Below are 22571 nucleotides of genomic sequence, written 5' to 3'. Positions count from 1 at the left end.
TTGCCCTTCAACTCCCAGAAATCCTAACAGTTGCTAAACTGGCTTGAATTTCTGGGAGTTGTAGGCCAAAACTCCCGGGGACCCACAGGTTGAGAACAACTGCTGTATGGAAAGTAAAGAGAGGGCAACATTTAGTGTAAGATGGGACTGAAGAGGAGGAAGTGAGAGGTCAAAACACATATTTGATCCCAGCGAAACCGGCATATTAAAAATAAAGTAATTACCCAACTTTTGAAAACTACAAGGATACATTTTGATAGAACAAGTGAGTATAACTTTTCAAGCATTGACTGAAGGTGATTCCATTTTGGGCAGGAAAGGAAGGAAATGCGTATCTTTCTTGTTTGACATCATCCAGTATTAAAAGGGGGATATTCATTTAGTTGGGTGTTGTTTTAAGAAATAGTGATCTTAAAAAAAACCAACCCTGAACTATACTTGCCAATATATTTATTAGTCAAATTGTACATAAGAGTTAATATTCCTTGTTATGTTGTGGACTACAGAACTAGCATCTTTGAACTGATTTTAAAAGTTTACCATTTTTGTTTACCTATGGCACTTAATTATTGCTGAAATCAATTTTTTATTTTTCTAAAAAAAAAAGAATCCTCAATAAGAGCCATTTTCTGGGTCTCCAGACTTTTCAGAGTTTTGTTGATACATAAGCATTTCTCATGAAGATGAGGTTTTATTTTTTCAGACAGGAAGGCTCCAAACAATTTCTAATCTCAAACAGCAGTGGCTCTTTGAGTTGCTGGTGCACTTGTGTACACTGCTACATCATCACAAGTCAAAAGATCAAAGTGCTTCTTTCCCAAAATCTCTGCAACATTCTCTTAAACCTGCAGCTCCCTTCCCTTGTCCAAATCAGCAAGGCAAATATCATGACTATTATTCCAATTAAAACGAATCACCTTCCTAGATGATTTCAGGATGCTAAACACAGTGGGATTGAGGCATCATACATTCCCTGCTGGCTCTTTGTTGGTTCTATTATAGAAAGGATTCCACATTTATCTATAGCAGTGATTTTATTGAAGTTGCTTCGATCTTTTGCAAACTTTTCCAAAACAGATTATAAAACATTTACAAACAATCAAAGAACTCAGCAAACTGATACCTTTTTTATGGGCCGCTGATCACATCACACTGCAATGAGTGATCCATCTCGAATGCTCAGTTTGACCACTATACTTCAATGGAAGCTCAGGGGGCTGGATTCAGAGTTTGATCACTTTCTTGTTTTTAATTTTGAGAGTCAAAGCCCGCCACTTCCTGCATCTTTTTCCACAGCCAATTTTCTGAACTCAGCCTCTTAATGTTTGACTGAGGGCAATGATGGAGCAAAGTCACCACAAACACATTCAACAACAGGTCTTGGTGAATAGGTGTGCTATGTACACCTTCCATCAAGAACAAAGCAAAACAGGTTGATGATTACTTGGTTTATTTCACATAAGTATCTGCAGTGGTAAAACATGGTAAAAAGTGTTTTCAATGAATAGCTGCAGGAACAATTCCAAAGGATGTGCCATTATGTTGTTACTGTCAGAGGAGAAAACTTATCTTTTCAACAATTTTTTGGCTGAACTTTATATACACGGCTGGTAAGCTGTGCAACTTACAGCAGGGCCTATATGCACTAGGCCTGCTCATAGATGGAGTAGCATAATTTTGTGACTTTCAAGGCACATCAGTTAAAAGCCAACTAACACTAGTCCCTCTGTAAATTAGAAGAGCACTGAGCAACATTCAATTTGATAGTCTGAAACAAAAAATTTTATTCACTCCCCAAGACTTTTGCAATAACAAAGATCCATCAGAGGTTTACCACATAATTCAGCAGCATGTTCTCTTGCACAGGCCTCACTGAACCGTGAGCCTCTTCCAGAGCTTTGACACTTCCAAAGCTCTTATTTATTTTCTTACGTAGAGAACGTCCTGCTAGATTGTGAACCTAAGTGTTCGGGCACTTGCTAAGAGATCAAACAATGCAATTACAAAGGTGCTCCTATACAAGACCTGTGAGGACAAAGCATTAAGTTCTCCAGTTTTTCTTTAGCAACCAAGGAAAAGAAAATGTGCCTCCAGTCTTGGGTGATGGCTTCGCAATGCACAAGGGTACAATTTCTAGATCAGCTAACAAAACTACAGAACAGCAAATGTGATTAAACCATTTTGTTGTGTTGTTCACAAAAACAATAAATGTCTCTGTGGTATGTAGCTAAGGTAGTGTGCAAGAGAACTGTTTCATTATCTAGGTAGAGAAGAAGAAGATACAGCAAAATCTAGAACCCAAGAAGAGACAAGGGTGCTGAAGTCCAGTTCAGGGAAAGACGCCCATCAATTCCTCCCAAGCTATTCTTTCCCACAAATAGTCATATAGAAAGACAGGCTTATGAGTGCCACCGTGCTTGATCCAGACAGCAACAGTGGCATCAGTAGGAGCAAAAGGGGAGAATGCACCAAAGTATGATGTGCAAATTCAGAGTCACAACAAACAAATACACACTCATGTAAAGGGCGGGACTGGACCTTTCAATCTTTTCAGGAATTAGAGGAACTCCAAATTTACAAGATTTTTTCTTTAAAAAAAGAACACTCCAACTAAACTGAAGTAATTTAAAAAACAAACACCGGATGTTCCTTTCAAGGCCAGAGGTGCCTAGAACTTTGGCTGATACAAAGAGACGCGACCACTAAGGCACCCAGAGGCAATCTGACAGTGTGTTGGAGAAAACTTGGTGGTCAGGACCACATCGCCATGTGAATAGAGCGAGCGGATCTCTTGCAAGGGTGCCGCTTCTTTCGGCAAGCAGTCCACCAGTTCGCTGCACTGGGTGTCAAACCCCAACAAGCGGATTCCGTAGCCATGTGGGGAGGCAATCATCCTGCCGTCGGGGCTGAAACAGAGTTCTTTGATATAGCCCCGGCCCACGTTGGCTTCCTCAATGCAATGAGTCAATCGGAGGGAACAGCGAGGGGAAATTGGTCGCACAGGGGCTCCCTCTTGGAATTCATAGACACAAGTCCACTGCACAAAGTGGAGAGAAAAACAAAAGTCAATCCAGACCAGCATGATCAATTCACCACACACATCTCTGCACAAGATCACAACTGTAAGGAAACAAGTGATGCCTTGATAGAAGACAGAAAGCTTTTCTCAGAAAGAACCAAACAGTTCCCTGTGAGAGCAGCAACTGCCCTCCCCTTCTGTAAATTTGTGTTTTTTTAAATATTTCAGGTGAACACTCAGGTTTCATTTATTTATCAAGGCCACAGAATACCCTCCTTGGATTCCTAACCTAATACACAGAAGAGAGTCTTCTTGGCTGCTCCCAAATTGCAGAACTCACTTTCACAAAATATAAAATATAAGAACGCAAGTATAACAAAAGAATATACCATCATTTGCCGTGTAGTTGTCACTATCGCATAATCAGTGCACCTCTCTTTTTTTTGGCTCCAAAAATTTACTTCCAATCTTTCTTTGCAAAGTGGCTGATTCCTTCCTTCCTTCTGTCCTTCCTTCTCCAAAAGCAAAAGTTTTAAAAAACTGAAATATAGGTCTCTGGAACTTAGATCTCCCCTCCTTTCTCCAAAGAGCTCCATTTCGGATTTTGTAAACTGCCTTGCCTTTGGAGAAAGAAGGAAGAGAGGAGAAATCTATTCCTTCCTCCTTTCTTCCAGGCAAGGCAGTTAAAAAAAAAAAAAACAGAAAGGGAACTGTTTGTTTGAGGCTCAATATGAGTCCTCCTCCTCCTGTCTGAAGGTGAGGCAGTTTCTTTTTCTTTTTCTAAAGAAACAGATTTTAAAGTAAAAAAAACACACAAATGGGAGAATCAAAAACTTTTTTTCATTGGGTAATATTTGCAGCAGGTTAAACCACTGAGCTGCTGAACTTGCTGGCTGAAAGGTTGGCGGTTTCAAATCCGGGAAGTGGGGTGAGCTCCCGCCACTAGCCCTAGTTTCTGCCAACCTAACAATTTGAAAAGATACAAATGTGAGTGGATCAATGGGCACTGCTTTGGCAGGAAGGTAATGGTGCTCTATGCAGGCCACATGACCTTGGAGGTATCTACGGACAACGCCGGCTCTTCAGCTTAGACATGGAGATGAGCACCACCTCCCAGAGTAACTCAACTAGACTTAATTGTTCAGGGGGGAAATATTTAGCTTTTAATATTTAGCTTTTGGGGGTCAAAAAAGCGATAAAGTGCAACTCTTTTGTGATGGAAAATGGTAAATGTAACAAAAAACAAATATCATGGCTGAACTGGAAAAACTCCATTCTATGGGAAATCTGAGTGCTCACTTGAAACACTAAATTTTTTTTAAAAAAAGCATCCATGTGGTCTTTTAACCAGCAAGTAAATACATTTCTATTTAAAGATTCATTTGTTTGTATACTGCCTTAGATTCCATATTGAGAGAAAGGCATGATATGAAATGAAATGGTCATATGACTGATCATATATATATATATATATATATATATATATATATATATATATATATATATATATAACATACATTTAAAATATTTTTCACCCATATTTAAAACCCATAATATGATGGCTATTGCCACAACCCATGGACTCGTATTATCTTTCAACATGCACTGGGTACTGCAACAGTTCAGACAAAGACTGGGAAGACAAAGGTTTGGCCATAAAGTTCACTCAGTGACCTCAGACCAGTCACTACCTCTAAGCCTATTAAACCTCACAGGTCTGTTGCGAGGATAGTAATGCCACCTGTTCTCTTTGGAGGAACAAAAAGCAAACATCACGACTGAATATGCAGACCAAGTATGCATGTGTTGTTTCAACTGGCTGTGGCTATTGCTCAAATTTAGATCTATAGATACAGTCACAAAGTTATGGTAGATCACACAAAACCATAAAATTACATTTCTAATAACTTATCAGCAGAGCAACAGTTCACTGCTATCCCTCCAAGGAACTTAACAGCAAAAGGAAACTCCAATGTCTCTTCAGGAGAACAATCTGGTGCCCTCTACTCCCACTATGGTTTACCTCTTGGTCATCAGTGTTACTCGAGCATCGGAGAAGTGCAGCCCATCCTTTGGGGTGCAGCTGCAGCGAAGTGATGCAGTTTCCCCGATCCCTCTCTCCAGGAACCTCTGGAGTTAAAACCTCAAGGCTATTGCGTGGAGATCCACCTGTGAGGAGGGAAAGTACCATTGACAATAACTGTCTTCTCTCCAGACCCAATTTGCATAACAATCTGAGGAAGTGAGGGAACAGAAGCACCAGGGGGTGAGTTGCAATTACTCAGTCACATAACTGAGGTCATCAAACAATGAACATGGATATCAATGAATCAGCCTACCGAATGCTAAACAGGCATGACTAGATTAATTTTATTTTACCAGAAAACATGACAAATCTCTCTCTCCCCCTCCCTCTCTCCAGTATGTCGGATACCCTGTTTGCAATACCAACTTGCTTCTAATTTGTGTTTTAACGCACCTTCTCGCTGGGTGGCTCGTACCGTGTGTTTCTCAGACATGGAGCTTGAATCTCCCTGATGACCTGGTGACCCGGAACTCCTAGGTCCAGATGAGGTGGCAGATGTCAGATCTGAGAATGGAAAAGCAGTATTATGTACATCCCTACAATAGTGTATTAGCTAAAAGGATTTCATTTCTTTTCTGCAGAGGTCTCCTAATGTCATAATCTAATGATCTTCTTTAAGAGTTTTCTTCTTCTTGCAATATTTGACAATAATGTCATAGTGGGGATTCAACCACATCCTGCACAAGCTTGTAGTCCCCATCAAGGACTAGACAGGCAAATGAGCTAGTTGGTAAGGAAAAGCCCTTTGCCTGCCTCCCTTTTCTCCTCCTTTCCTGTTAGACTGATCCATCTCAGGGACACACCTCCTTTTCTGAGCACGCAGCAAGCCTAAGCCCTCCATTTTTTTTTTGTTCTTATTTGGTTATGTCTGCTGTGAGTTAAGATAGCTGATCCCTGTTACCTTTCCTGTCTAGATTTGTAGTTTTTTGAATAAAGTCTTTTATTAACTTTTAAAGTTTGGCTCTACTCCTGAATTGCTTAAACTCAATCTCTCTACTGCTGGCCCTAGAAGCTTCTGATCTAATGAACTGCTGCTACTAGTCATTTGCATTCGGGCCAAAAGGCATACCGTTTTTTGGGTCCGTTTCCATCTGATCCCTCATTTTGTTTACTAAAAAGTTACCCAAAAGTGGAGGGGTGTTTTGTTTTCTGTTTCATTCAGTAGAGATTCGGCCCATGGGCTACAATAGGAAATTTTAAAGGATCAATCCTCTGCCATTTTAAAGTCTATCTGTAGGCCTCATTTACAACAGTAGACCTGCCAAGTTTCAAAACAATTCACCACTCTACTGATTTTTTAAAGAATTATTTTAAGTTTTAAACATAACATTTTAAAAAATAAGACAACCCGCAAGAGAGGGTTCTGGGAATTGTAGTCACCAGTTGTGTCTATTCTCAGCCAGATCATGGACACCACCAGGCTTTTTATTGGCTGAGAGACACACAGGGAGAATAAACTTCAACTCCCATCATGTTCCCTATGGCCACCCTATGCAAGTGACACTGGGAAAGTGAGTTCTAAGGGCCCTCTCCGGAGGAGAAGGAAACTTTCTAAGAAAAAATGGAGGAGGCTTCTTCTGCCGGAGAGAGAAAAAGACGCTGCAGATCCCCCTGCCTCAGGTATTTTGTGGACTTAACTCTTTCCAAAAAATATCATCTCTGAATTCGTTTCACTGGTCTTTTCCTCACACTCCTCCCCTTTCTGTTTTTAAAAATTACACGAAAATGGCCATCTGAAAACTACCATTTAATTAACAGTGATTCAGGTCCAACTCTAGTTGCTTCTGCTGTTGTTGCTGTGTTACCATTTTGAATGCTTTTTCTTTTATGAAAATTTCACCCCCAACAGTCATTACATATTTTAAATCACATTGTTCACTGAAATAATTACTTGTTCTAGTTAGCCTTAGAGCAGGAACAGCGTAGAGATTTTAAAGGCTACAAACATTTACAAAGCAGCAATGTGACTGATTGTGCTTGAAGGATTCCCAAACACCCAGAAGCAGAGCTTTAAAGAAAAGATTTGGCAAAACATTCCTGAAAGGGACTTTGACGCATCATTACCACTGTCTTTTTCCTCCAATAAGTGCCAATAGAAACCACCAGATGCATGAAGCATATCCAGTTGATTTTGCAGTCATGGAGAGCCACAAACTGGGAGCACAAGTGCACCTTGAATGTTCTCCTAATTCTTTTGCAACTTTTGGTGGCTCTTAAAAGGTAAAGGTAAAGGTAAAGGTAGTCCCCTGACATTAAGTCCAGTCATGTCTGACTCTGGGGTGTGGTGCTCATCTCCATTTCTAAGCCGAAGAGCCAGCGTTGTCCGTAGACACCTCCAAGGTCATGTGGCCGGCATGACTGCATGGAGCGCCGTTACCTTCCCGCCGGAGCGGTACCTATTGATCTACTCACATTTGCATGTTTTCAAACTGCTAGGTTGGCAGAAGGTTGGTGGCTCTTAGGGCTGGCGAATTGATTCATCACAAGCAGCATGGATTCCCAACTGTAGCTATCTTTTGCTACACACAAAATAGTCCATGTGATAATGGTCTTTAACTCTGATGCATGGACTCACCTGAATTGGATGTGGTTCTCCTGGCTCTCAAAATGGGGTAACTGACAACCTCTAAAGATTTGGTTAAATCAAGGTCATGAAGGATCAGGAGATACCCAGAGGAAGTTGAGATCAGCATTTTGGAACAATCTGGGGTCAATCTCATGCGCATGAGAAAGCGGGTGTGAAAGAACTTCTTATGGGGGCAGCCATCTTCTGTGCACCTGCAGACCGAGACATATCAAACCATGACCCCAGTCACACTTTATTTCTAAGAATCTCATTCCCAGACCTATGCTGAAGGTGGCATTTAAAACATGTATAAATGCCTGTGCTGTCACCTCTGTCTCCACCTCAAGAAATATATCAAAAGAATGGTTTATATTTTGGCAATGGTAGTAGGGTGGGTACTGTTTCCCTCAAGGTTTTCCAAACCTACTGCGTTTTTAAAAAATTATTGTTACAAATACACTTTTTTTTACAATTATTCATTTATTAATGCCTAGACCAGAGGTGTCAAACTTGTGGCCCTCCTGGTGTTTTGGACTTCAGTTCCTAGAATTCCTGGCCATTGGACAAGCCGGCTAAGGCTTCTGGAAGTTAGAGGCCCAAACATCTGGAGGTCCACAAGTTTGACACTTGCACAAATACATACAATATGTAAAAAGGCAACAATATAAAAGAATATAAAAGAGCAACAATATTAAACATGACGGTACCGCACAAAACAATGTGCATAAAAATATTGCCTATTAAAATTCAATAGCATTAAGATACAATGTAAGATTAAAGATAAAATTATTTAGTGAATTTGCATGACAGTCAACTCCAACAAGTTGAGCACAAACTTTCATTGTTGTCAAGGTGAAGAGAGAAACCTTGCAAGTAACCATAGAATTGGTAACACACAGGACATTTTTCACAATTCAAAATATCTCCTCACCCTCTTGAGGGAATGTTATGAGGGTAATTCCACCATATTTTTGTATCCAGTGAACTGTTTTGGATTCAAGAGAGGTCGTTCTTCAAACCTAGAAGTAAAATTTGATTTTATTTCCTAGTTTGGAAAAGGGCCCTACTGGTCTTAAAATAGTTGTGTGTGCAAAACACAGCGTAATTTCCCCTTCCACGCTGAAGGCAGCATAGTCTAGTAAGGGGTCTGCATGGTCCTTGGATCTCAGGTACCTATTCAGAACCAAGTCTGTACAGCCCAAGTACTATAAATATCATGCCTGCACGCAGCTGGAAAGTTTGGAAATAAAATAAAGAGGAATGGGCATCTTCAAAATTTTAGTTTGAGAAAGGCACACAGTGCCAAAGTTTGTTACCTGTTGGTATCCCAAATGATAACGTTCCCATCAAATCCAGATGTGACTAGCAATCTTGTGTTAGTGTCATATTCAATGTTCTTGACCCAGCTGGTGTGACCATGTAAAGTGCACACTTTTGAATCCAACTTTCTCAGATCCCAAAGTGCTATGGTAGTGTCGTCAGAACATGTTGCAAACAGCCTGTTATCAAGAAACCTGTAAATAAAATAGGAAGGATGAGAGGACACATCGCATACTGAAATTCAGACCAAATCAAAATGCAGCTCTTGGGTGACACCAACGGATATCTACAGTGACAGGGCATTTCTGAAGAATGCTAACTATGAAATAAAAGAAGTGGACACAAAGACTGATGTTGCTGTGATCGAGATGGAATATTTGGGAGCAAGCAGTTGAAAAGAAATTCAGGTGAAACATTTACGCATTTGCCATTCTCCTACATTTGGAAGGGTTTCACAATTTTGTCAATGTGTGTTCATTACTAAACTCTAAAACAAGTATTCATGGTCATATATTTTGAATGTTAATAAAAGAATCCCACATATTCAAAACTTACCTGATCTGTAACTAGGATGATTTGGAGTGACCTGACATACACTGAACCCAAAATAGAGCCTGTCTTAAGGCTTCAGGTTTTTCCTCAACAGAAATGTGGACAGGAATTGGATGAAAAGGCCAGGTGCTACAACCACACAGTAGTTTATGTTCTAAATTTTAAGACCAGGGTTCAGATCTCACTTAGCTATAGCCATGAGCTTAGGTAAGTTTTATGCTTGTCTCAGATACCTCATCTTTCCATACCATTTACTATGTGGCAATGATAATATTGATCTAATTTTAAGGTATTTATTTGTTTATTGTTTGCATTTGCATCCTGCCTTTTTTCCAGAATGGGATTCAAGGAGGCAAGGAATAAGTTTATAAAGATACCTTACAACAGGGGTCTTCAAATTTTTAAACAGAGGGCCAGGTCACAGTCCCTTAAACTGTTGGAGGGTCAGATTATGATTTGAAAAAAACATGAATGGATTCCTATGCAAACTGCACATATCTTATTTGTAGTGCAAAAAACTCTTTAAAACAATACAATAATTAAAATGAAGGGCAATTTTAACAAATATAAACTTATTAGTGTTTCAATGGGAAGTGTGGGCATGCTTTTGGCTGATAAGATAGGATTGCTGTTGTTGTTGTTGTGTGCTTTCAAGTTGTTTCAGACTTAGGTTGACCCTGAGCAAGGGCCAGGTAAATGACCTTGAAGGGCCGTATCCGGCCCTCGAGCCTTAGTTTGAGCACCCCTGCCTTACAGGATAGTTATTTTACAAAACACTAAAAAAGAATTAAATATGCTAAAAGTACTTAAAAAACTTAATATATTTTATAAGGATAACTGGGATAAAGTAGGAAAAGTGATCTTAACAAACCAACAAAAAGCCCTGCAGATACAGATTTAAGAATTAATTAAAAAGTTTTCCCCTGACCTTAAATCTAGTTGTGTCCGACTCTGAAGGGTGGTGCTCATCTTCATTTCCAAGCCAAAGAGCCAGTGTTATCCATAGACACCTCCAAGGTCATGTGGTCAGCATGACTGCATGGAGCACCATTACCTTCCCACAGAAGCAGCACCTATTGATCTACTCACATTTGCATATTTTCGAACTGTTAGGTTGCAGAAGCTGGGGCTAACAGCAGGAACTCACTCCATTCCCTGGATTCGAACAGCTGACCTTTTGGTCAGCAAGTTCAGCAGCTCAGTGGTTTAATCTGCTGCGCCACCAGGGGGGCCTAAATATTAAATTATGAATTTGCAATTCTTTCTCAGGCACACACACATACTTATGACAAAGAGATAAAACTACAGAACATTTTAATGGTCCCCAAGTTTATGTGAAATGTAGAATTTTTAGTTCCCTGTGCATAGTTTTACTATCCTTATTTCAGACTTTCAAAAGCCATCTTTCTTCCACCTACAGGGAAATCCTGCCATTAATTCTCTCAAAGCGATACTGATTCACCCTGATAATCTCAAGGTCCTGAGCAAAAACCCAGAATACCTAAGTAGCTTAAATAGTTGGATGGGAGAGCTGTTATCTCTAAGACTCACTGTGGAAATGTGACACCAAATACCAAAGAGCTCATTAGCAGACATGCATACCATAGACAACTTCAGAGTTTCAAGAAAAAATCTCAGAGGAATAGATGCATGTTTCTACTGCAGCAACTATACACAGCAACAACTTCTGCCTTATAGTACTTCAAAACTTTTCTAAAAACCACAACACCCTTCAGGTATTATTTATTTATTTATTTGTGATATTTATATATCCCCCCTTCTCAACTCTGAAGGGCATTCAGGGTATTTCACAGTGTTGGCCACAATTCAATGCCATCGATAAAAACCGCATAAAACATTAAAATTGACCCTTCCAGGTAAAATATTAAACATTATGAAACACATTACGTAAAATGACATCACCTATCAACAACAACATTTTTTATTGATTAGCCAGTTGGCCTTATCAAAAACAGACAGTGCAAACACAACATACAGCATACATCTGGTCCTATTAAAATAGAATACAAATATATAGGAATTTATCAACTTAAAACCAATCACACAGAGACATAGCCATTGTCCGTAAACAGTCCTGAGTCATTAGACTTTCAGTTTAAATATTTCTATGATGGGCTGAATGCTTGGTTCCACAGCCAGGTCTTTAGCTGTCTCCTAAAGGTCAGGAGGGAGAGGGCCAATCTGATCTCACTCGGGAGCGAGTTCCACAGCCATGGGGCCACCACTGAGAAGGCCCTGTCCCTCGTTCCCAGTAACTGCACCTGTGAGGCCGGTGGGGCCGAGAGCAGGACCTCCCCAGAAGATCTTAATCTACGAACTGGTTCATAGAGGGAGATATGTTCGGACAGGTAAGTTAGACCGGAGCCATATAAACCTTTTGATATTCCTCAAGATACCAAAGCAAAGAGGAAAAAGTGCTCCCGCCAGTCAGAGAAAGGACTGAAATCCAGTACAGGCTCAAGCTCAGAGAAAGAGGGGTGAGTTTAGGGAGTGAAACTGTCTACCCCATCTTTCCTCCCAAGGCACAGAATTTCTGTGGGCCGGGGATGATGGAACTCGAGCACATGGCAGTTTATTTATTTACAGTTCTTATATTCCGCCCTTCTCACCCCGCAGGGGACTCAGGGCGGATTACAGTAAACACATATATGGCAAACATTCAATGCCAGTTTGACAAACAACATTTAACAGACAAATACACCGAAGCTATTTAACTTTTTTTCTGGCCGCCAGGGGAGCTGCTGCTTTTCATCGTCCATCAACGACACCAATGAAGTTCTTCTGCATTCCACATTCCCCGGAGTCTTTTTTCTTTATGGCCTCATAAATTAGTTAAATTTAGCCTCCCACACAAGGTGGTACCTTATTTTCCTACTTGACAGATGCAACTGTCTTTCGGGTTGCAAAGGTCGACAACGGGCTACACAATGGCTTGACACCCACTCCAGCCCAGGCTGGCTTCAAACTCATGACCTTTTGGTCAGAGTGATCTTAATGCAGCTGACACTCAGCCAGCTGCGCCACAATCCCGGTGTGTCTTTGTTGTCTTTGGAGTGCCCATGTGGGGGGTGGCGGATGGCGTTCAAGCTCCCTCCCCATTATGAGGGACTTTTTACCCACACAAGATTCAAGAACCAATCCCACATGGAGAAAGAGGGCTGACCGTAGTATGATGGATCATATTTCCTACTGAGGGGAGCAGCAACAACAAAAGGACTTATTTGGATGTCATTATAAGTTCCAGCCTCCCCATCGGCATTTTCAGAACCGAAGAAAACTGTTACTGAAATTTTCGACTTCTGTCCTTGGTTTTCATTGGCCAGCAAACTAACCTGATATTATTTACACAGTCCTCATGAGCCGTCGAGAGAGTTTTGATGTGCTTTGAAGAGATAGGATCAAAGAGTAGGACTTCCGTCTGTTCACAAGCCACTGTTAGTACTGACCTGGATAGGAAAGAAAATGCAGCAGGGTGTTATGCACAAAGAAACTCAACACCCTCTCACCCTCTCCTAAGACTGAAAGGCATACACATATATGGAGGTGAGAACAAGGTACTGGATCAGGGATCTTCCTTACATGTGCATAAAGGCTTTACTCATGGAAGTTGTATCTGATCAGTTTTCAAGACATTTTCCTCCCACTGTCATTGCACCAAGCTTAAGACATCCAGGAGCTTACATTTCCCAGCTTCCTGAGTAGTTTGTTCTCTGGGGCTGTGTAAGGACACTTGCTTCAGCCAGCCTAAATCTGGATCTAACCGAAGAAGAAATGCTTTAAGGACAGGGACACTCCCTAGAGAATAGTCCGTAGAATTTCTACAGAGGCACACACCTCTGGCTGAGAAGCTCCTTTTACAAAGTCTTGTTATGGCCATCTAGCCCACCTACAATACTTCTGCAATGCAATAAAAGTTATGCTGGGAAAAGGTGGGTTTCTACTTTTGCTGGGTCTGCCATAGCCATGTGTGTCTGCCTAAAACAGGAAAAGTGAGCAGAAGCTGCCTCCATAATCCTTTACTGAATATGCATGGTCAGCATAATAGAGAAACATGGGGAGAGCAGATAAGCTTGCCTCAATAGTTACCCCCCAGTGTATTAAAAAGAAAAGCATACATCTAGAAGTCACCAAAATTGAAATCATAAGCCAAGCAGGGGCTGTGAAAGAAAGAAAAAAATCATCAGCTATTTCAATGAAGCTTTGAAGTGGTCTCTGGGAAGTTCAAAATGTTTTTATTTATGCAATGTTGATTTGTACCTGGTTGTTCTGTTTCACATGTGCATAATATTATCTTTCTTTTATTGTGGTGCAGGAACCTATTCTTATTCTTTCAATTTTAATCCTTTCTCTGGTATCACATTTTCTGTTACACTTAGCAACACATCAATTTGGCTAACTGAGGCATATCTGTATACTAGACCAGGGGTCCTCAAACTTTTTAAACAGAGGGCCAGGTCACAGTCCATCCACCTGTTGGAGGGCCGGATTATAATTTGAAAAAAAAAACATGAATTAATTCCTATGCACACTGCACATATCTTATTTGTAGTGCAAAAAACACCTAAGACAATACAATAATTAAAATGAAGAACAATTTTAACAAATATAAACTTATTAGTATTTCAATGGGAAGTGTGGGCCTGCTTTTGGCTGATGAGTTGGGATTGCTATTGTTGTTGTGTGCTTTAAAGTCATTTCAGACTTAGGTTGACCCTGAGTGAGAGCCGGATAAATGACCTCGGAGGGCCATATCCGGCCCCCGAGCCTTAGTTTGAGGACCCCTGTACTAGACATTCTAACAAGAAGCAAAACTTGTTGGTTCATTTATACCCAACACTGTCGTTTGAGAGTCAAGCAGACAACAGACTCAACTTTATTTCCGACAATCATATGATAAAGGCAAGCAGTAAAATATATGATTTCAACTAGCCAAGTATTCTAAACAAACAGGAATAGGAATTCATGCAAAAGTAAAACAATCCCACTGCTACATCAAGTGGGACCAAGCAATACTTCATTTATGTTACAAAGAGTCACAAAGCCTCTAAATGTGGGCAGACGTATTCCTGAATGACAATCAACAGATTTGTATGTCAGCTTTTTGTACCAAATAGTAAAACCAGCCCATTTAATGAGACAAAAAGTACCACTTTGAGGCATTTCAGAGCATTTTTTTTCTATAAATGCAAACATTCACTCAGAAATGCCAACATTTGCTCAGAAATTAAAAAGCTGGTTTCTCTTGGGCATACTGGGGAGAGAAGAAAACCAAGAAATATATAAATGTAAAACACTATGTATTAACCCAGGGGTCCTTAAACCAAGGCCTGGGGGCTGGATGCGGCCCTCCAAGGTCATTTACCCAGCCCTCGCACAAGGTCAACCTAAGTCTGAAACGAAAGCACACAACAACAATCCTATCTCATCAGCCAAAAGCAGGTCCACGCTTTCCATTGAAATACTAATAACTTTATATTTGTTAAAATTGCTCTTCATTTTAATTATTGTATTTGTTTATTGCACTACAAATAAGATATGTGCAGTGTGCATAGGAATTCGTTCATGTTTTTTTCAGATTATAATCTGGCCCTCCAACAGTTTGAAAGACTGTGACCTGGCCCTCTGTTTAAAAAGTTTGAGGACCCCTGTATTAACCTGTCAATTCCAATCCATCACAAATTTGCTTATAATGTACACCCCATTTTCTTATGATCAGATCTCATGATGTACTTTGATGTGATATGAATCAATGTGGAATAAAAGGCCATAGTAAGGAGCAATCTTTCTGGAAGCATTGCATGACTACCACAATCACCCTTTACAAACAGTGGGATCATATAGAAAAGCAAGTGGGCTTTCAACCAAATCATATAGATAATAATAATAGTAATAATAAAATTGTATTTGTATCCCACCACCATCTCCCAAAAAGGGACTCAAGGTGGCTTACAAAATAGCACATATCGTGCCATAACATATCCATAATAATAATTACAATGTCAAGAACATAAATAACTTACAAAAATTCCAACAACCTCACTCAAATTCAAGAAAACACTCAATAAAACATAGAAATAGCTGCTAATTTAAAATGGGTAATACAATTAAGTTTAACACCCCAGCCACAATACAAGATAAAAGCGTTAAAGTTCCATAGTCGTATCAGTATTGTTTGATCATCTGGTTAGCAATTATCCTAGCCATTATCAAAGACTTGTTTGAAAAGCCAAGTTTTCAAGTCAACCTTACAGAGTGGGAGCTTGTCTAATCTCTCCAAAGCTGGAGAAGGGGGGGGGGTCTGTCAAAAAGTGCTGGTGCCTCACTAAACTACAAGTCCGCAAGGGTCCGAGCAGGTGTCCCCCAGCATCACCATCTGGGTACAATCCCCCAGGAAGGAGTGGAGTCACCGCAGAGCAGTGCCCCCAAGACCCATTCTGGAGAGCTGGCCCAGAAAGTTACCATGGTCGATGGTATCAAAACCATACACCCTCACATGGCCCAATAGTCTCAATTTTGCTGTTCCTCGCATAATAGTTGCACCCTTCATTCACTCACCTACGCACTTGCCCCCTTTGCAGCTATGGAACTTCACTTGGCGAGTGATCCTTGTTTTTAACAAACTGGAAAATTACTACATGTATGAAGCTGTATAAAAACATAGCCATCTTAAAAATACTAGGAAATAGGGGACAGGGGCCGAGAGAGAAACACAGGCAACTAATTGGCAGTAATGCAGCCATTTGAGAGCTGGCAGAGAAGACAAGGAACCTTTCTGTCTTCTTTGATTTTACTTTTAAAGGCAGTAAATAAGGGATGATCCTCTGAAAAGCAAAGGTATAAGTTGAGTATCCCTTATCAGAAATGCTTGAATCAGAAGTGGTTTGGAGTTAGGATTTGCATGCTTTTAGGATTTGCGTGCTTTTGTGTATGAAATGAAGTTAATGTACACTGAACCGTCAGAAAGATAAGGGATGCTCAACCTGTAATAATAAGTGCATTGCAGGCATGCTCCTTTCTTCTGCTGAATGTGCCATGCTACTTTTTCAACCCCTTTCCAGCCTTAAAGCTTCTTGGCACCCAAGGATGCATCTGCCCTGTAGAATTAATGCAGTTTGACACCACTTTAACAGCCATCACATAATGTTATCGAATAATAGATTTTGTACTTTTGCAAAATCTTGAGCCTTTTCTGTCAAAAAGTGCTGGTGCCTCACTAAAAACAAGTCTGCAGATTTTAGCCATGGCAGTTGAAGTGGTGTCAAATTGCATTAATTCTACAGTGTAGATACATCCCAGGTTGCTGCAGGAGAACTTAAAGCATTAAGAATGCAAAAGCATGACAGTGACACAATTCCAAAAATATTAAACAACTTTTAGAAACAATACAAAAGACACTTCCATGCATAGATATTTTAAGTAATGCCCTATTTCAGAACATATTTGTTTACAGGTGAGACATACAAGTCACTGCATGGTTAAAATAACCCAGCTGGTTCAATTATTGAAGTAGGCAGTGTACTTCCAGTACTGTAGTCAAGAATCCTGGATTATTCTAATGCCCATGTTTATTGGATACAGTGTGCATTGTGGAAAAAAATATTCTCAGAGGGATTTGCTTGTGTGCATTCAAGTTGTTTCCAGTTATGGTGATTGTAAAGAGACCCTCATGGGGTTTTCTCGGCAAGCTTTCTTCAGAGGGGATTTGACTGTCTCTGGGGCTGTCTCCAAGGTCATACAGAGGGTTTCCACCCACAGCCCAAACCACCGAAACCCCCGCAGGAAGATATACAAGATACACAGTCTTTTTCATGGTGCTTAGAGATCACATTAAATGCAAGTGGATTGAAAACACCTTACACAAGTTCACTAGTAGACAAGAATGCTGCAGAAAACCAATGAAACCAATGCAGCAATTTGTAACTAGTGGAGTTAACAAGGGGTTTGAAGCCCCCCTCTCAAGTAGGTGAAACACCTACAGCAGAAGATCATTCATACTGGAAAGTTTCACAACCTGTAATATTGTGCATGCCTTAAAAGAAATGTATGGAAACTATAATGGAAAAGACTTGACCTCTTCCCTGGAAATATTTCTACAGAAACTCTTTCACTGTTCAAGTAAAAATAGTGGGGAATCTTAAGCCTGTAGACAAACTTAAATCCAGAGCAAAGGGGGCAATAGCAGCTAAAAAACCCATTTCTCCAAATCCACCACCATTACAATTTAAACCCCAGTACAAGATCTTCCAAAACTGCCTCGGTGTCTGACACATGCATGCAACTATAACTTGGGTGCTGTCACCTTAATTTGTTTAGGAGCACAGTCATGGCTCAATGCTACAGGATTATGGGATTTGTAGTTCACTGAAGCACCAGAACTCTTTGGCAGAGAAGGCTAAAGGCAACAACTCCCGTGATTCCTTAGCACTGAACCCTGGCAGTTAAGGTGGTATCAAACTGCATTCATTCTACAGGGTAGGTGCACATTTAGTTTAGGAAAGCTTATCCTACCAAATCTGTTCTTTCAGGGCCCTTCCAGATAGGCCCTATATCCCAGGATCAGGTCCCAGGTTTTCTGTTTATCCCAGATTATCTGGCAATGGGGACTCATATAATCCAGTTTAAAGCAGAAAACTTGGGATCAGATCCTGGGATATAGGGCCTGTCTGGATGGGCCTCAATTAGTCTCCCAATGTGCTACAAGATCCCTCTGCTTTTAGCATTATTCACTGCTTTTGTTAACTCTTTTAAGAGATAAAAGTGGGATACAAATAAAAATATTAACAATAATATCATTTGCTAATAACTTCATTTTGGGGGAAAAGAATATAATATAGTAATATAATATAATAAACTTGATTGGAACCCACCCTATCTCCCTTAGGGGGACTCAGAGTGGTTTCCAGAAAAAAGGTGGCAAACATTCAATGTCATAATAACAATGAACCAAATACATAATCAAATGATACATAAAATAAACATCAATGTGAACATATAATAACTAATCAAACAAATAAATACTTACTTAAGGTCTCATCATTCACAGTCACATCATGATAAAATCTCAATAAATTACAATGCCATCAAAGTTTAAAATGATGATGAAATTATATTAAAAATTATATGCCACAATCAACAGCACCAAAGTGGATTTCCTGTGTCCAACGAGTTTACATATAGCATACAGATCACCCCCTGTATGCATGGATCAGTTAACCACAATTTAACTACCCATGGTTTGAAAAACCCCTCCCTCCCAAATTTCCTCAAAGAAAAAAAATGCTTTTTTATATAATGGGCAATAGGATTGGATATCCATAGGTGGTCTTGAAACCAAACCTCAGCTGATAGCAAGGGCCCACTGTACTGAAATGAAAGTTGCTTAGAATAGTGTTTCCCAAACCTTTTCAGTTGTGGAACCCTTCAGAAGACATTTATTTTCCACAGAACCCTACCCCTGTTTCTTTAATCAACATATATTCTGAATCATTTTATACTAATTCAAATAAATCTCACAATTTCCAATATGACTTCTAGTGTTCGAATAAATTTTGTTCAGAAGTTTTATGAATAAAATCCCAACATCCCAAATGTGGAGCTTGTTTCCAGAAGATACCAAGTTCATCTGAACGAATTTTACAGGGATCGAAAAAAAAGTATTACAGATATGTATCTTTTTGCTATAAGATGCCATTTTCCAATACCTATGCTGAGGCAATTTGAAACATTTTGATAGTTTTCAGCTGTACATAATATTCTACTTGGAGTCAACAATGTGCTGCCATCTACAACTCATTTTTCAATTTTTTGGATTTAGTACCTTTTTGGAAAAAAAATACTCCAAAATGTTTTGTTTTTTTAATCTCACAATCTGTACAAGAGAAATACTCAAAAAGGAAATGGGGAATCAATGTAAAAATTGACAATGTAAGAACCATTCCAGTTGTACATAGTTGACCTTATATGGTTTTATTTTTAAAAGAGTTTTCAATTTTATTTGAAAGAACATTTTTTGGAGGAATCCCTATGATACTTAAGTGGAACCTTGGGTCTCATGGAACACAGTTTGGAAATGACTGGCTTAGGCCCCATTTTCAGTGCCCTATACTGCAGTTTGAAAGAGCCATCTATAATGCCCTATAATGTAGTTTGAAAGAGACACCGGCTATTTCATACAATGCCATTTGAAAGAGCCACCTATACTGCCCTATAATGAAGTCTGAAAGAGCCAACGACAGTACCCTATAATGCATTCTGCAAGACCTATCTTCAGTGACATATAATGCTTTACAGTGCCCTATAACGCAATTTGTAAGACCCACCTACAGTGCCATATAATGCAGTTTGAAAGAGTTATCTTCAGTGCTACATAATGCAATTTGCAAGAACCACCTACAGTGCATAACAAACTCTCTTCCAACAACCTAAAAGACAGCTGAACTGTGGTGCTGGAGGAAAGTGCTGAGAGTGCCTTGGACAGCAAGAAGATCCAACCAGTCCATACTTCAAGAAATAAAGCCTGACTATTCATTGGAGGGAAAAATAGTAGAGGCCAAGATGAAGTACTTTGGCCACATCATGAGGAGACAGGAAAGCTTAGAGAAGACAATGATGCTGGGGAAAATGGAAGGAAAAAGGAAGAGGGGCCAACCAAGGGCAAGATGGATGGATGGTATCCTTGAAGTGACTGGATTGACCTTGAAGGAGCTGGGGATGGTGACAGCCAACAGGGAACTCTGGCGTGGGCTGGTCCATGAAGTCATGAAGAGTCGGAAACGACTGAACAAATGAACAGTGCCTTATAACATCGTTTGAAAGAGTCTTATAATGCAGATTGAGTCATCTTCAGTGCCATATAATGCATTCTGAAACACCTATTTTCAGTGACATATACAGTTAAGCAGTTTGAAAGTGTCATCTATAAAGTCCTATAACGCCATTTGCAAGAGCCATCTACAGTGCCCTATAATTTCCCTTCCGAGGGGTAGATTTCTCTCCTTTCCTGTTGTCTCACCCTTGTTTTTAACTGTGAGATGTTTGTAAATCAGATGTTTGTAACTTGGAGACTGTGTGTATAGTGTCGGAATACACTCATTAAAGATATGTGTAGCCTGCAGAAGAGGAGGCAGAGAGGAGACATGATAACCATGTATATTTTCATTGTTATCTCATCCAGTGTTTTATTATTTTGTCGTGCATTTGGCCCACCCACTGTATTTTATTTTCCATTATGTTATTTTGTACTGTTTATTTTACTTGATTGGTTTATTTATTTTATTGTGATGTTATTTTGTTGTTTATATTTTATGTTGCTGTAATGCAGGGGTCCTCAAACTAAGCCCGGGGGCTGGATATGACCCTCCAAGGTAATTTACCCGGTCCTCACTCAGGGTCAACCTAAGCCTGAAATGACTTGAAAGCATACAACAACAACAATCCTATCTCATCAGCCAAAAGCAGGCCCACACTACTAATAAGTTTATATTTGTTAGAATTGTTCTTCATTTTAATTATTGTATTGCTTTGAAGTGTTTTTTTTTTTTTTGCACTACAAATAAAATATGTGCATTGTGCATAGGAATTCATTCATATTTTTTCAAATTATAATCCGGCCCTCCAACACTTGGGTGACTGTGACCAGGGCCGTAGCCAGAAAAAAATTTCGGGGAGGGTTGACAATTTTGGGGGGGGGGGGTTTGAAAATTTCAGGGGGGGGTTGAAACCTGCCTCCTAGCTCACGCTGAAGCAAAGAGCACACCTGCAGGGGGCAGAGCAACCATCAATAGCCTGCAGCTCCACCCCTGTCAACCACCTCCACCAAGTCTGGCCTCCTTAATGAGAGCATTCAACACACACACCCCAACTTGGTTGCTTCACTACATCGGCTATTGCTGCAAGTAATGACAGTGTGAATAAATTGTCAATATTTGCTTGAGATAGTGCTTACAGTAATTTTTTGCATCTCATAGACTTAGCATGGGGATTTGGTTAACCAGTTAAAATTCATGAGTAAACCAGGTTTTTTAAAAAAATCTGAAACATTTCGGGGGGGGGGGTTAAACCCCTAAAACCACCCCCTCGCTACAGGCCTGACTGTGACCTGGACCTCTGTTTAAGAAGTTTGAGGACTTTTGCTGTAACGTATCACTGGGCTTGGCCTCCGAGTCCCATTTGGGGAGATGGTGGCGGGGTATAAATAGATTATTATTATTATAGGATTTCAATAATGAGGAAGGAGCAGTCTTGTTTATTTCTGCTGCCTTGGAGACTAGGGCTCAATGGAGCAATGGGTTGAAGTGACTGGAAAGAGATTCCACTTGAGCATTAGAAAGAACTTCCTGGCTGTGGGAGCTGTTCAGCAGTGGAACTCACTGCCCCGGAGTCTGTTAGAGGCTCCTTCTTGGGAGGCTTTGGAACAGAGGCTGGGTGGCCATCTGCCGGGGGTGCTTTGATGGTGCCCTTCCCACCTCTCGGGTGGGTGCTACGCCAGCCCTTACCCTCCGGGGGAGTACTCGAGGTTGAAGACGGCGCCGTGGGTGCGGGTGATGGGGGAGACGGAGTCGGCGGGCTGGATGGCGCCGTAGAGGCCCGTCATGGCCCCGAAGGTCTCCCTGGCCGGCTCCACGCAGCGCCCCCCGCGGCCCAGCTGCCGCCCGCGCACCCAGCCGAACAGGCCCTCCCCGCCCGACCACGACGAGGACGAGGAGCCCGAGCAGGAGCCGGCGGCGGAGGAGGAGGAGGCGGCGGCAGCAGTGCCGGCGGGCAGGGAGTCCAGGGGGGCGGAGGCGGCGGGCGGCGGGGGCGAGGGGGGCCGCGGGGAGGGCGGCGGCGAGGGCGGCGGCAAGGACAAGGACGGGCCCCCGGAGCCCTGGGCCAGCGGCGCCCGCCCGCGCCCCGCGCCCCTGCGCGCCCTCCAGCTCATCCCGAGCCCGGCGCCGCCTCTCCGCGCCGCATTCCTCCGGCCCCCCGCCGCCGCCTTCCACACTTCCGGTGCCGAGAGCGCCCGCCAA

At 41.1% G+C, this 22571-nt stretch overlaps 1 protein-coding gene across 1 annotated transcript; it reads right to left on the bottom strand.

Moving 5' to 3' along the window:
• Positions 1 to 600: 600 nt before the first annotated feature.
• On the bottom strand, positions 601 to 22551 carry DCAF10 (DDB1 and CUL4 associated factor 10). The gene is made up of 7 exons (XM_060763754.2): positions 22059 to 22551; positions 12897 to 13010; positions 8988 to 9185; positions 7681 to 7883; positions 5499 to 5609; positions 5043 to 5188; positions 601 to 3037 (listed from the first exon to the last, which is right to left on the bottom strand). The coding sequence occupies exons 1-7, from the start codon at positions 22481 to 22483 to the stop codon at positions 2669 to 2671; spliced, it is 1566 nt and encodes a 521-aa protein (XP_060619737.2). The 5' UTR covers positions 22484 to 22551; the 3' UTR covers positions 601 to 2668.
• Positions 22552 to 22571: the final 20 nt, after the last annotated feature.

This window comes from Anolis sagrei, chromosome 2 (assembly GCF_037176765.1).
Source record: "Anolis sagrei isolate rAnoSag1 chromosome 2, rAnoSag1.mat, whole genome shotgun sequence".
NCBI classification, from domain to species: domain Eukaryota; kingdom Metazoa; phylum Chordata; class Lepidosauria; order Squamata; family Dactyloidae; genus Anolis; species Anolis sagrei.
The sequence above is the reverse complement of the archived record's forward strand: the minus strand, read 5'-3'. Positions and strand labels throughout refer to the sequence as shown.